At 36.3% G+C, this 12716-nt stretch overlaps 1 protein-coding gene across 1 annotated transcript in view; it reads right to left on the reverse strand.

Annotated features, from left to right (window-relative positions):
* Positions 1-12716, reverse strand: part of LOC140144485 (protein unc-45 homolog B-like) — a 166312-nt gene that overhangs the window by 131936 nt on the left and 21660 nt on the right. Inside the window, 6 exon segments of the mRNA XM_072166296.1 lie at positions 2486-2666; positions 4272-4387; positions 5943-6083; positions 6863-7004; positions 8272-8501; positions 11346-11508. Coding sequence (XP_072022397.1) covers positions 2486-2666; positions 4272-4387; positions 5943-6083; positions 6863-7004; positions 8272-8501; positions 11346-11508 — 973 coding nt within the window.

Here is a 12716-nt window from a genome sequence, read left to right on the forward strand (position 1 = left end):
TTTTATTGCTGATATCAACAGAAATCATAGAGCTTTTTGTAAGGTTGACTGTCAATGATTAACTGACATTCCTCATGAAATAATCATGTGAATTATACGATCTTTAGCTTGTAAACCACGCAGACGATGCGGACGCATCGTTGTTAATCGGTGATGAACAACTGTGAAACATGATTGAATCCCTAATTGACTTGTATTGAGTACATGTAGCTTCAGAAAATATATTTTTATTTCAAGAACGGAGTGGTCAATTGTCAAAATTCAAAACGTATGTGATAGCTGATTTATTTCTCAACCACATCAGTAATTTAGTTATGTTTGATGTATGCGTTAAAATACCCAAAAGTTCTGTTTTGAGGATGCAGTTCTTTCATGGACATCCTGTAATTGTCCCGGTCTACCTGCACAAAACTCAATCGTTATACCGTATTTCCTCAAATAGTCGCCCCCCTCAAATAAACGCCCCCACCACTTTTTTCAACCAAGATGTTTCAAAATGCCGATATTTCCATGCTATCTTATGTAGTAAGCTTACCAAGTTGCCCACATGGTCGATAATAGCGTCACTTTTTGGCAAAAATCTGGATTGGAAACCCGAAAGTGAACCAGAAGTCAGTGTTTCTAGTTCATAGTTCGTCATTTTAGCGTGAGTTTTAAGGTGGCTGTGTACTCTCAGACATGCATGTATAGTAAAAGTGCAATAACTTTGTAATTATTCGCGCAAAACATATAAAAGTATACATATTTATGAAGGCAAGACATCAATAAATCTTAATATAAATACAGATTTGGGGTAAAAACAACAATTTTGAAGAAAATCACAAAAAAGTGAGTTTTTGGCAATTTTTTTTAGGTACAACAAAACAAATAAACACTCTTTCCAAAATATTTTATTTTGTTTTTAGCTCAATCTTGAGGCTCCATTCCAAAAACGGTTTTTTATTTTTTGATATTGGCCTTACTTTTTGAGATATTGACCATATAAGGCATCAAAATGAACTTTTTAAAATTCTATTTGCCTATTTGCACAAAATGATGCCCAAAATCGGAAATAGACCAAAATATAAAAAATGAGAAAACCGTTTCTTGAGTCGATCATGCTTTTTACGATGATCATATTTGCTTACCTATAGATGCTGTATTTATTGAGTTATCGTGTACCTAAATCGTCATTTTACCGGAAAATGAACATTGAAATACTGGCCGTTGAAGTTTAAAGTGGTCACATTTTGCACTTTCATCGAATCTCACATGAGAATGCGACAGTTTTCGTTTTTGTAACTTATATTACGTGAACATCGGGTAAATCCACAGCCCCTTGAGAAGTTTGAGCGAAATCCATTCATAACTTGATATTTAAATCGGGGAAAGAACTTGAAAAACCCACATTTTATCAGCTAAAAGCGGAGCCATTTGACCACTAGGTTTTTGTGAAATCAGTGCTTCCGTGGTGTTTCCATAAGATGCGCCAAGCGCATGCAGATAAGCGTCGGTATTTGTGCGTTAACAAATTGCGCGATACGGAACGCGATGAGTTGTTGCGTGCGTGTACCTTGCTGGTACAACAAAGATTTTTTTCCTTTTCAATTTCAAACACGAGGGGAATAGTGAAATAAAATCCTTAAAATATTGCAGTTGGAGTTTACAAATCTGGATTTTCATTCCTTGTATTTATAAAAAACATAACAAGGTACAAACATATCATAAAAACTCAATTTTGAGAAAGAAACAATGGCTAGAGTACACAGCCGCGTTAAGTTTACCTAATGATTTTAACAGGAATTATCGTTCTAAAATTGACCTTGAATAAATGCCCCCCTTTGGGAAAATGTAACGCCCGGGGCATTTATTTGACGAAATCGGTATGTGCTATATAAGTCTGTGGCTATAATGACCTAACATAGATCACAGTCTCAAGGTCCATTCATACTACCCCGCAATTGCTTTTTTGTAGTGCGGTGCATTGCCGCACTGCATCGTGCCGCACAATACTACATTGCGGTATCGCAATCAAGTTCAATACATTTCAACTTAAAAATGCGACAAGTTGCGGCAAAAAGTAATTGAATATCAATGCACCGCACTGCAAATGAATTTCAGCGTAGTATGAACAGACCTTCACTCTCACTGATGAAAGATGGAGAGCCATCATCAACCAAAGAATACCATTTTTGTGTGAGTATGGATCAAATATTTTGAATTCAATCATAATTTGTGACACGATCTGCTCCATGGGGGCCAAAGGAGGCATTTTTGAAAATTGAGTTGCTATAATTATTACCTTGTAGTAACATTAGGCTATCATATACTGAAAACACCAAAGTTCTAGCGTACTTGGTTCTGAAGTTATGAGGTTTTGTGATGTGTATTTTCTTGTGTATTTTCTTGCTTTTTACTCCATATTTTTGCCATTATCTCAATTTCAAATTTGCCGCCTTTGACCCCCATGGACCAGATCATGTCACATTTAAGATTCTATGCCTACCCTTTGACCAGGAAATGCGATTTCTGGATTCATAGTTATAGCAATTTTAGCCAGAGCATGTGCCGCCTTTGCTTTTCCTACTTCATTGCCATCAATCCCTAATGGTAATAATGCTTTGGCACCACCTTGTTGGACAACAAGACCTCTGTGGTCTTCATCTTCTACTATGGCTAGGTATACCCTGCAAAGAAAAGGTTAAAAGTTAAATACCACTAATTATGTATTACACGGGTTTCAATAGGAAAATGGCTAATTTCGGGTGGAATTTTCTCATAATTATTCAGAACTCTCACAGTTAAATGCAACTAATATCAGATGAAACTATATTGTTTAGATGCCAAATGATCAAAAACTCAACATAGGTTGACCTGAGACTTTTCTTGTTTTAACGCACTGAACCGTAAACACCTTAAAATGACAGTGCGCCCTCGAAGCTGAAAGTTACAATATGGTAGGGCGAATATTTACTAAAAACCGAAACCTGTGCGTATGAATTTTGGTACTATTACAACAAAAATGTCATATAATGAGAGAAAATATACCATTTTGAAGCATCAAACCCTAAAAAGTACTTTTTGGCTATATAACTTGATCAATTTCAGCGATTTTAATGCAGTCTTTTCAGATGCCATGCAAACAAATAGTTACTCGTCGTATTTCCATGTATCGCCCAGGCCTATTAGTGGTATGTAACCTATAGGTAAAAATGTTAATTGTGCAATATTGGTGAGGGGTGTTATACTGCATGGCAGTGTGTATAGTTCTAAATTTGGATCACAAGATATCTTTAAAAAAAAAATAACACTGATGTTTTGCAAAAGTTCATTCTACAAATCATATACTTTCAAAACTTGCTTAATTGTTGTGAATAAGTTAAGTACGTTTTACAAAAGTGTTGTTGTTTCAGCCCTCTTTACAACATATCTCAAGAACCACATGATATTTGAATTCTTCTACACACTCGCTATGAAATGATCAATGCAATTTTGCCAAAGCTCACTACCATTAGCAAGATGCTGTGAACTACCGAATCGCAACAGTTTAAAATAGTTGCTAACCTTAATGATACTTGTCGTGCCTGATAAATGGAACATCACCACACTAACTGTATAACCAGTGTGAATAACCTATACGTACACAGTTATTACACTGGCCTAAAAACACATTTATTCATCATTTATTATTCCATTCAAATAAAAAAAAAACTTCTAAACAACATTCAGTATTCTTTGGATATGAATTTATATGATTATCAATTGAACTGATCACGAAATATGCTTGGTCATTAACTGAATGAGCTGACAAGGATAAATCTCATATACACCAAAAAGGTGTGTTTATCCTCACGACACCCATTAGGCCAACAAAAAAAAAGATGCTTGCTTGCCATCAAACGACCGACCCTAATTTTGGAAATCAGAAAAAAGTTTTTTTCTTTCTATTTACTGTACAAAAGAATACCGACCCTATTTTTGGAAATTCCTGAAAAAAGTGGGTTTTTTTCTTTTCAAATTGTTTGCATTCTGAAGATGGAAAAAAAAGTATTTTAGAGCTTGTGTGCAACATTTTAGTTGTTGTATTGTTAGTTGATTCATTTTGACACCAAAATGTCTGACTTTTCATATTATGAGCCATAATCAATACAAACAATAGAGTTTGCTAGTAATTAAAAAAAAGAAAAAGAAAAAAAAAGAAATCCTGACCGACCGACCCAATTGTTAAAATTCATTTGAGGGCAAGCAAACAATTTTTTTTTCTTGGCCTTAGGTTGGAAGAATGGACCTACCTTGAAAGTAACTCTCTGCTGCTATGACTATCAGTTCTAGAGAGCGCAACCAATGCAGTAACAATGCCTTCCTTCAGTAGCTTCTTGACTCTTTTTGTAACATACTCTTTATCATCCTATAAACAAAAGTAAAGCAAAAACATTACAGTAAATTTATAAGGACTGGTTGAGGTGTGTATACCATGCATGGCAGTATTTGAAATAAGCCAAAATCTCCAACCACCATTTGGGCCATAGGGTTTGAAATATACAGGTCCTCATTCATTTTCAATGGCCTGATCTCAAATTATGGAAGTTAAATGTTACACTATGGTCCACATTTCACTTTGCATTCTTTGTAAGAGACTTCAGACAACAACAGGTAATACCATTTATTCATGATGAACTCAGTATTGAGTCCATTATTGCTGACTCTGGTAACAAAAATCCATGGGCCCTGCAGGCTTGCGTCTGAGAGTACTAAATTAAGAGAGTCGCTACTTCGATCACTAAAGTGAGGACAGCGTCAGCTCGGTACCTGCGTAAGAGTCTGTTCGACAAAGGTGATTGTGAATTTGTAATGATATGAATGAGCTATACTGTGACGTAGCTACTGAAAAGGATGATTGACAGCGCCAGTATATGGTTCATTGGGCGAGCCATTATGCCCATATTAGGCTGTTGTTGTGCAGACGTCACGCTCTGCGAACGGTACAAAAAGGTGACTGATAGATCTATTACGGAATGGCAGCAGACAGATTGCAACTGTCCTCTGACCCTGTATGTATGTCACGTACACAGACCGTGACCTGGGTCGACGCATACAAAGCAGGGGATGCGACTGTGCCACAGGTCTTGTCCTCGGGATCGGTATAGGCAATTTGTACAGAGTATGGCGGGCCTGCAGTTATGTTCACACGCTGTCTGGACTACAGTGATTTTCATGGGGCTTTTGGAATAAAGGTCCATCTTATTTCAAGCATCGATCAATGGTTTTGTTGTACATGTCTGAACTATTTACTCCCATTTGCAGTATACCTGTCTTCTCTCTTGTAGCCACTTAAGTCCAGATGCACAAAAGAGTTAGACTGGGTCTAAAGTTAGACCTGGTCTAAGTGGAATTTAATACCAGGAGAAAGGACATTTTCCTTTACGTCATTTTGTATTATTAAGGAACTTTGCATTTATAAATCTTTCAAATTTGCTAGCTACTCTATAGGAAGGAAATCAGAGTAAAGGACCATTCCTGATTGAATGAAATTCCACTTAGACCAGGTCTAACTTTAGACCGGTCTAACTCTTTTAATGCATACTGGCCCTAAGGTTTATGTCTAATTGTAGTAGCCTTGATAGAGTGAGTACTGCATTTTTTGGATGTTCCTTGAGGCAAGAGGAAAAGATTCATCCAAAGAGACACCCTATCTCTATGCATAAAACCCCCTAATATGGTATTCTCTACCTTTTGGACCATTTATTTATTGAGTCAACTGGCCTATTTTGCAGCTGCAGTCATTGCAATCAAAGGGACTGAAGAACTTTCAATCACATCATATTACCTCATGTCTGACACCACAATTCGCATTCAAGTCACCAGTCATGACCCTAACTGTGCTAATGCAATAAGTTAAATAAATGTAAAATGTGACTTGTGAACATGAATCAGTGTACCTCCCTGACAGACAGACATCTTACCTTTGGGTGAGTTTGTGGTATGTGTTGCTTGGCATACTCTGCTAATTTGATCATCTCAGGATCTATCTTCTCTGTGTCATAGCTATTTGTCAAATTTACAAACATAGATATGATTGGATAGAGAACGGTGTCATCTCCAGACTGTAAGAAAAATACAAACAAATGTGTTTTGTTGTTGTGAATACTCTCAATCATCTGGGAATTGTCAATGAAAGAATTCATTCATTCTTGGTAACCAGATTATTCTATATACCTAACTGGAGCAACCTTGATGTCGGGAAACTTCCGGTTGATGTAAAACGATCAGCACTTTATCTCACCAAAGGTGACATCATACACTAACCTGCGGGTGACGTCACACACCAACTGCAAGTTACCGGACATTAAGGTGTTTAACAACACAACCCAGCTTATGGAGGAGACTGGCCTGGCAATCGCCAATGAAAGAGAGATGGGCACGCCGATCACTGTTTCATACACTCCTATATCAAAGCAGCCAATCAGAAAAGCTGTTAGAAAAGTACGAAACATGCATTGATTGTGTATATTGTGCACTCCGCGTACTACGCGCAGTGTTCCGTGCGCGTTCGCGTCGCGTAGGATTGATTAATTTTTCGGCCGGGTTGATGCATTTATACTTTGGTTCTGTTTCCAACATTTTTAGTGATAATTTGTCATATACAAAAGAAAAGATCGCAATTTTTTTTCTTCACGTGTATGAAATAGATTGACTTAACGCTGGCGTTGATCGTCTAATGCACTCCCCTTCGGGGCTCGTGCATTAGACGCATCAACATCAGCACTGCGATGCGATTATTTTGTCTAATTTCTCTCCCAATAAGTAATACGCGTTCATTAACCTATAATTATACAGGATCGTCTCCTTCACATTAGATTACATTTACATTATGCTGTCCTACCTGTGCCAGTTGAATAACAGCTTTAAGAGCTTGTGAGTCATCGACTAGTTCTTCTTTGACGTCGCCGTCAAGAGACAGGTATGCTATGCCTTCTGCTGCCCACTTCTTAATGTCATGATCTTTCTTGGCACTTTTCAAAAATCTGAATGGAAATTTAAAGATAGAGGATAGTCAACAGAGATATTTGTGACCACATGAGTGATAATCCAACATGAGATTTCCCCATAGTGTTATGGACAGAGCTATAGTGCAGATTCTCCTTGCTAGTCTAACCACTTTGGTGCCACCAGAATATACAAATTTTTATTCAACAACTCAGCTACACCTATTCTTTGACTTGTACAGAGTCTACCTTTTCTGACTAGGATGTACTATATTCTATACAAATATTGACTGCTATGTCCCTGTGGTGGTCTGGAGAGTGTAGACTTACTTTTTTCCCCTCCCAGACTGAAGGAAAAAGGAAAATAGTAGGCCTATACTCTCCAGAGTCATTGAGGGGAAATAGAATGCACTATTGTACCATGTACCAAATACAGAACACTCAACACTCAATATCTGCCAATGAGTGCAAGCAGTGTAATCGACATGAACGAGCTCTCCATATCCATGACGTATGGATGTAGGGAAAAAACATTTCTATAAAAGGTTTTTTTTCTCCGCCATGAAAATAGTAGGAACGTTTTATATGATACGATGTAGCATCCACAAATCAAAGCACACACATATACTAACCTAGAGTCCGAAGTTTTCCATTTTATGGAAAACAAAAAAAATCACGGAATCAGAGGAACACCAGGGAAAATGACATTTTTGTATGATGTGAGAAAAATTTGTTAGATATTAGAAATAAATGTTAAAAACAATCTTGAGTTGTGTGTGTCAAGTTATCTGATAAAAAATACTGTATAATACTACCAAAATAAATATATTACCAAGGCTTGAACCCTCTATCCATCCAAACATCGTAACAGTCACCCTATTATCTATCCAATCAGAGCATGATCACGATATTGAACACTTTATTGTGACATTAATATCATTCATAATCATTGTTTATAGACCACTTGCCATCACTGTTTATCAACAAAGGCGAGGGACTCGTCTATCGATATGCTCGAACGAGCCGCTACACTGTTCAACAGCTTTCCTGTACTATATGAAATGTGGCGGGCGATTTAAAATGCATGTGCCCTTAGCAGACTACGATGCGTACGCACACTGCAGGGCAAAGAACAATTGAAATTGCCATAATGCGCGCGCATACTGCCGGGCAATGACGTCAAATGCCAAGTGGTCTATACATTTTAAGCTTTATTCATAAAACACAGATTTACAAATTGTACAACACGGATTATAATGCGGAAAATAGATTTTAGAAAGCGGTAAACTTCAGACTTTATACTAACCTCCTTGCTTCCTTTGAGAGTGCTACTGTAGATCCGTCTGCAAAGAGCTTCACACTATAATCTGAGCCACCAGATGAGCCAATCTTACACAGGCCAACAAGAGCTCGGACTCTGATGTGGTCATTCTTGGATTCATACAATGTCTTCATGATCTCTACACCTGCTTGAAGCACACCAGTACACTTGTCTTTTTTTTTTGCAGAATGGATAATGGTTTCCAAGGCTATTCTCTGTTAATAATTGAGAAAAAATATCTATATTATATCAACATGAAAGTTCATCTGCATTAATTGGTAATCCATATTTAGTCAATAAAACCCATGATCGCAATACAAAAGATTTACCCAAAAAACTTTTAGACGACACTGCAGCCTTCTTAAACCTTGATCATAGGGATCATTGACCAATTAGCATCCTGTTCAGATTTTTTTTTAATTTTTAAAAACTAGATTATAAATGTATAGGAACTGCTTTTTAAAAATTATTATTATTCACTTTTAATCAACTTCACTAAAAAAATTGCAATTTGGGTGAAAATCAAGCTTTTTTACGATTTAAAAAATAATTTTGTGAAAATTTATCAAAGTTGGTCAACATTTAAATTTTCTCCAAAACTAAGAATTTTTGCCCAAATTTGATAGCTCAGATACCTCATGCTGGAGTTTTAGATGCTTTATCGCCTTAATTAGTGCCAACCTTTTGTTATGACCAATATTTCTGAAACATATAGCCACAAATGTTCAAACTATCAAAATAATTTCAATTTAGCATACAAAAAGAACAACATTATAATTTGTATAAATTATACTTTGGTCTCAGTACAGCAAAATGGCAGAAATAAACACAGAATCAATGGACCCAAAGGCTGAGAACATCCCTGGTTGATGCTTTTTTTACTTTGAAAAAACAATTTTTTTTATAATTTTTTTTTGCTATTTTTTTTCTGCAACCTCAATTCTTTTCTGGGAGCTGTGCTCTGTGCTGCCAGGGATTTTGGAGGTCTGCTGGTCATGGAAGCAGAGCTTGTTCACAGTAAGAAGGAATAGACTTTATGACAACGTTGAATTTCTTGATATTTAATGTTTCACTTAATCCCATTTCAAGAATTATTTAGCATTGGAAGCTCTACATCTGTGCCAAAAATTTCATCACTTGGTTCAGTGCATGTTTGTATCATTTAAAACTTGATTCCTGTCATTTGCCATGCTAATTAGTGAACACCAATTATAATTTGACCCAATTGAAACTGAATTTGTGAGTCAATATGTGATTTTCAAGCTTTTAAATCCTATTGTTAATGACACTGAATATTTGCATGCTATTAGGTACACTTATACTTGAGAATAAACTAGTTATGGCTTAGTATTTTGTCCCTTTTAGGAGTCACTGACGTAAATGCATCACATTTGACAGTGTTCACAGAAAATCACATATTGACTTACAAATTCAGTTTCAATTGGGTCAAATTGAATACCTGAGTGGAAGAAGGGCCCAACTCCATCAACACTTTTTTAGATATTAACAAAAACACAATATTTGGACAGGTTTTAGACTATTTTCATCTTGAGGGACCTTTAGAACTGATACATGAACATAAACTCATCCCAAAAAGAAAGTATCCAGTTTGCTTTTTGTCCACAAATCAAAGAAGGGTGTCTTAAATCAAGACCTACTTAAAGTATGTTACAGATGAATTTATTCCGCACAGTTTGATACCTAATTTGTCCAAATTGATGCAGAATTAACGACACAGTGATCTTTTAAATGCAGTCACTTCAATGTTTAAAGTTGCAGTAATTCCTATCGATGTTGTTCTCCTGCTTCTCAAGATTCTTCATAAAGGTACACAATAACAGAGACGGTCTAAGGCTGTTTGACTCCACTTCATGTGTTTTATTCAATACATACTCTTCCTTCCTCAATGTTTTACTGTTTATTCTTCAAAGTCCATATGGGATATGTCCTCCTGCTGCATCAATGATTGTCAGACATCTGCGGCCCATGCTCTCAGCGAGATTCTGATGCTTCCCTAGCCTTGACCTATCGCTGCCCTTATTGAGTAGCACAACCAAATCAATAGGAATTTACTGCAACTTTTGAAATTGAGATGATTGCATTCAAAAGGTCATTGTGTCATAAATTCTGCATCGATTTGGGCTAATGAGGTATCAAACTCTCGGAATAACTTTATCTGTAACATACTTTTGACAGATCTTGATTTATGACCACATCTTTGACTTAACGGACCAAAATCAAACTGGATACTTTCTTTTTGGGATGCGTTTACATTATAACATACTTGCGAAATGATAATGTTGCAATGGCAATGGTACAGGTCTTTTAAAATATGATAAACTCATTTGGGTAAAATGGAGTTGGGCCCTTCTTCCACTCAGGTATTCAATTATAATTGGTGTTCACTAATTAGCATGGCAAAAGACAGGAATCAAGTTAACAATACAAACGTGCACTGAACCAAGTGATGAAATTCACTAAACATCTGAGCAGACAAATAAAACCAAAGATACAGAAAAACAAACACTTTTTTCTTAAAAAGATGCTGATTGCGAAGCAGTCAAACAAATGACATGCAGAGTATAAACCCATATAAGCTTTTAAATCCTATTGTTAATGACACTGAATATTTGCATGCTATTAGGTACACTTATACTTGAGAATAAACTAGTTATGGCTTAGTATTTTCCCCCTTTTAGAGAGTCACTGACGTAAATGCATCGCATTTGACAGTGTTCGCAGAAAATCACATATTGACTCACAAATACAGGCAAGTGTATTTATGCTCATTGTGCTATTTCAGTTGATATTCATACATCCTGTATGGAAGTCATGACCTTAATCTCTCACACATACTTCAAATGAGGTTACCTGAATGGGTGACTCCATTTGAAATTCACACTCCCTGTGTAGCAGATTAAGGTCATGTCTTTCACAGAGGGTGTATGGATTTAAACTGGAATAGCCAAATACAGGTGCATCAAAAATATTGACGTCACTGGCTGGACCGAGGTGAACACACTGTAGCCATGATTTGCATACTGTTACTGTCCACTCACCTGATGCAGTGGTTCTGGACTTGCTGCCATAGCAACCATGACCTGCATAACACCCTCTTTGCTCAGCAGTTCTTGTCCAACATCGTATGGTCCTTGTAATAAGGCAGAGATGGCTGTCAAGGCCTCCATGTTACTCTCCATCAAATTGGCACTGAACTTTTCTCTGCAAGGTACGAGAAGACAAGTTCATTGTACAATAAGCTTTAAAAATTTATGACCATTTCCTGATATTTACCAATATTTACCACACTTTTTCCCTGTACATTCAAGTACCAGGAGTTTCACAAAAAATGACAGACCTACAATTGGGAAATATGTTTCTTAAACAAATCAAAAGTAGTTTGGCATAAAATAATTTCTTTGGCATAATGACTGTGATGTGCAAGGCCAAAAGGAATAAGTACTGAAAAACTAGCCAGCAAGTACCCAGAAACAGAAATGAGACAAATCTTCATGCATTACGATAATAATCCTACTCACAGATCAGCCATTGTACAGGACTTTATTAGCACCAATGACATTTGTATACTATCACATCCAGCGTTTTCCCTTGACAAGGCACCATGTGACTTTTGGCTCTTCCCTAGACTTAAAAAGGAGCTTGGAGGATTAAAATATGTAAACAGAATTGCTGTTGGAAGTGCAGTATATCAGTGTCTGAAGTCCATACCAGAAGAGAACTATGCAGAGGCCTTTCATAATTGGATAAGATGATTTAGAGAATGTATTGAGGCAGAGGGAGAGTACTTTGAGAAACTCTAAAAATTTTCATCTGCATACTCAATTTGAAACAGTTAGTACAATGCTACTTTCATTATATATTGACCAACCCTCGTACTTGTCAACCAACTGAAATATTACTGATGGAAAGTAGCAATTTCTAGCAGAACCTGGTAATAGCGTTTCTTTCAATATACAGAATCAATATTTAACAAAATATGTTGTATAAATGTTTGTGTTTCAAACCTGTAAATTTACTGTTTGGCTTCTTCAGACAATATAAGGTACTTTTTTGTAATTTTGAGAACAAATTACAAAATGTGGTCCAAGCATGCATCAGTTATACATGTAACTCTAATTATGTTTGATTATTCCCTTTAATTTGTATCATTATCATATGAATAAATATGTTTAAATGTTTTTGAGGGTTGTTTTTAATCATCAGGATATCAAATTGTTTTAAATTGGCCAAAAAAAAGGGCCAAAAATCCAACAAAAATATACATCTGCGTAGCCTTTTTAGACTAAAAATACACATAGCATTTATGGTTTAGAACAAGGAAGCTGAACTAGCACCATGGACCACAATGACCTCATCGCAATGGCATAGTTCAATAACCTCAATTAAACAATCACAGTGCAAAATTTGAC

This window comes from Amphiura filiformis, unplaced genomic scaffold (genome assembly GCF_039555335.1).
Source record: "Amphiura filiformis unplaced genomic scaffold, Afil_fr2py scaffold_58, whole genome shotgun sequence".
In the NCBI taxonomy this organism is placed as follows: Eukaryota; Metazoa; Echinodermata; class Ophiuroidea; order Amphilepidida; family Amphiuridae; genus Amphiura; species Amphiura filiformis.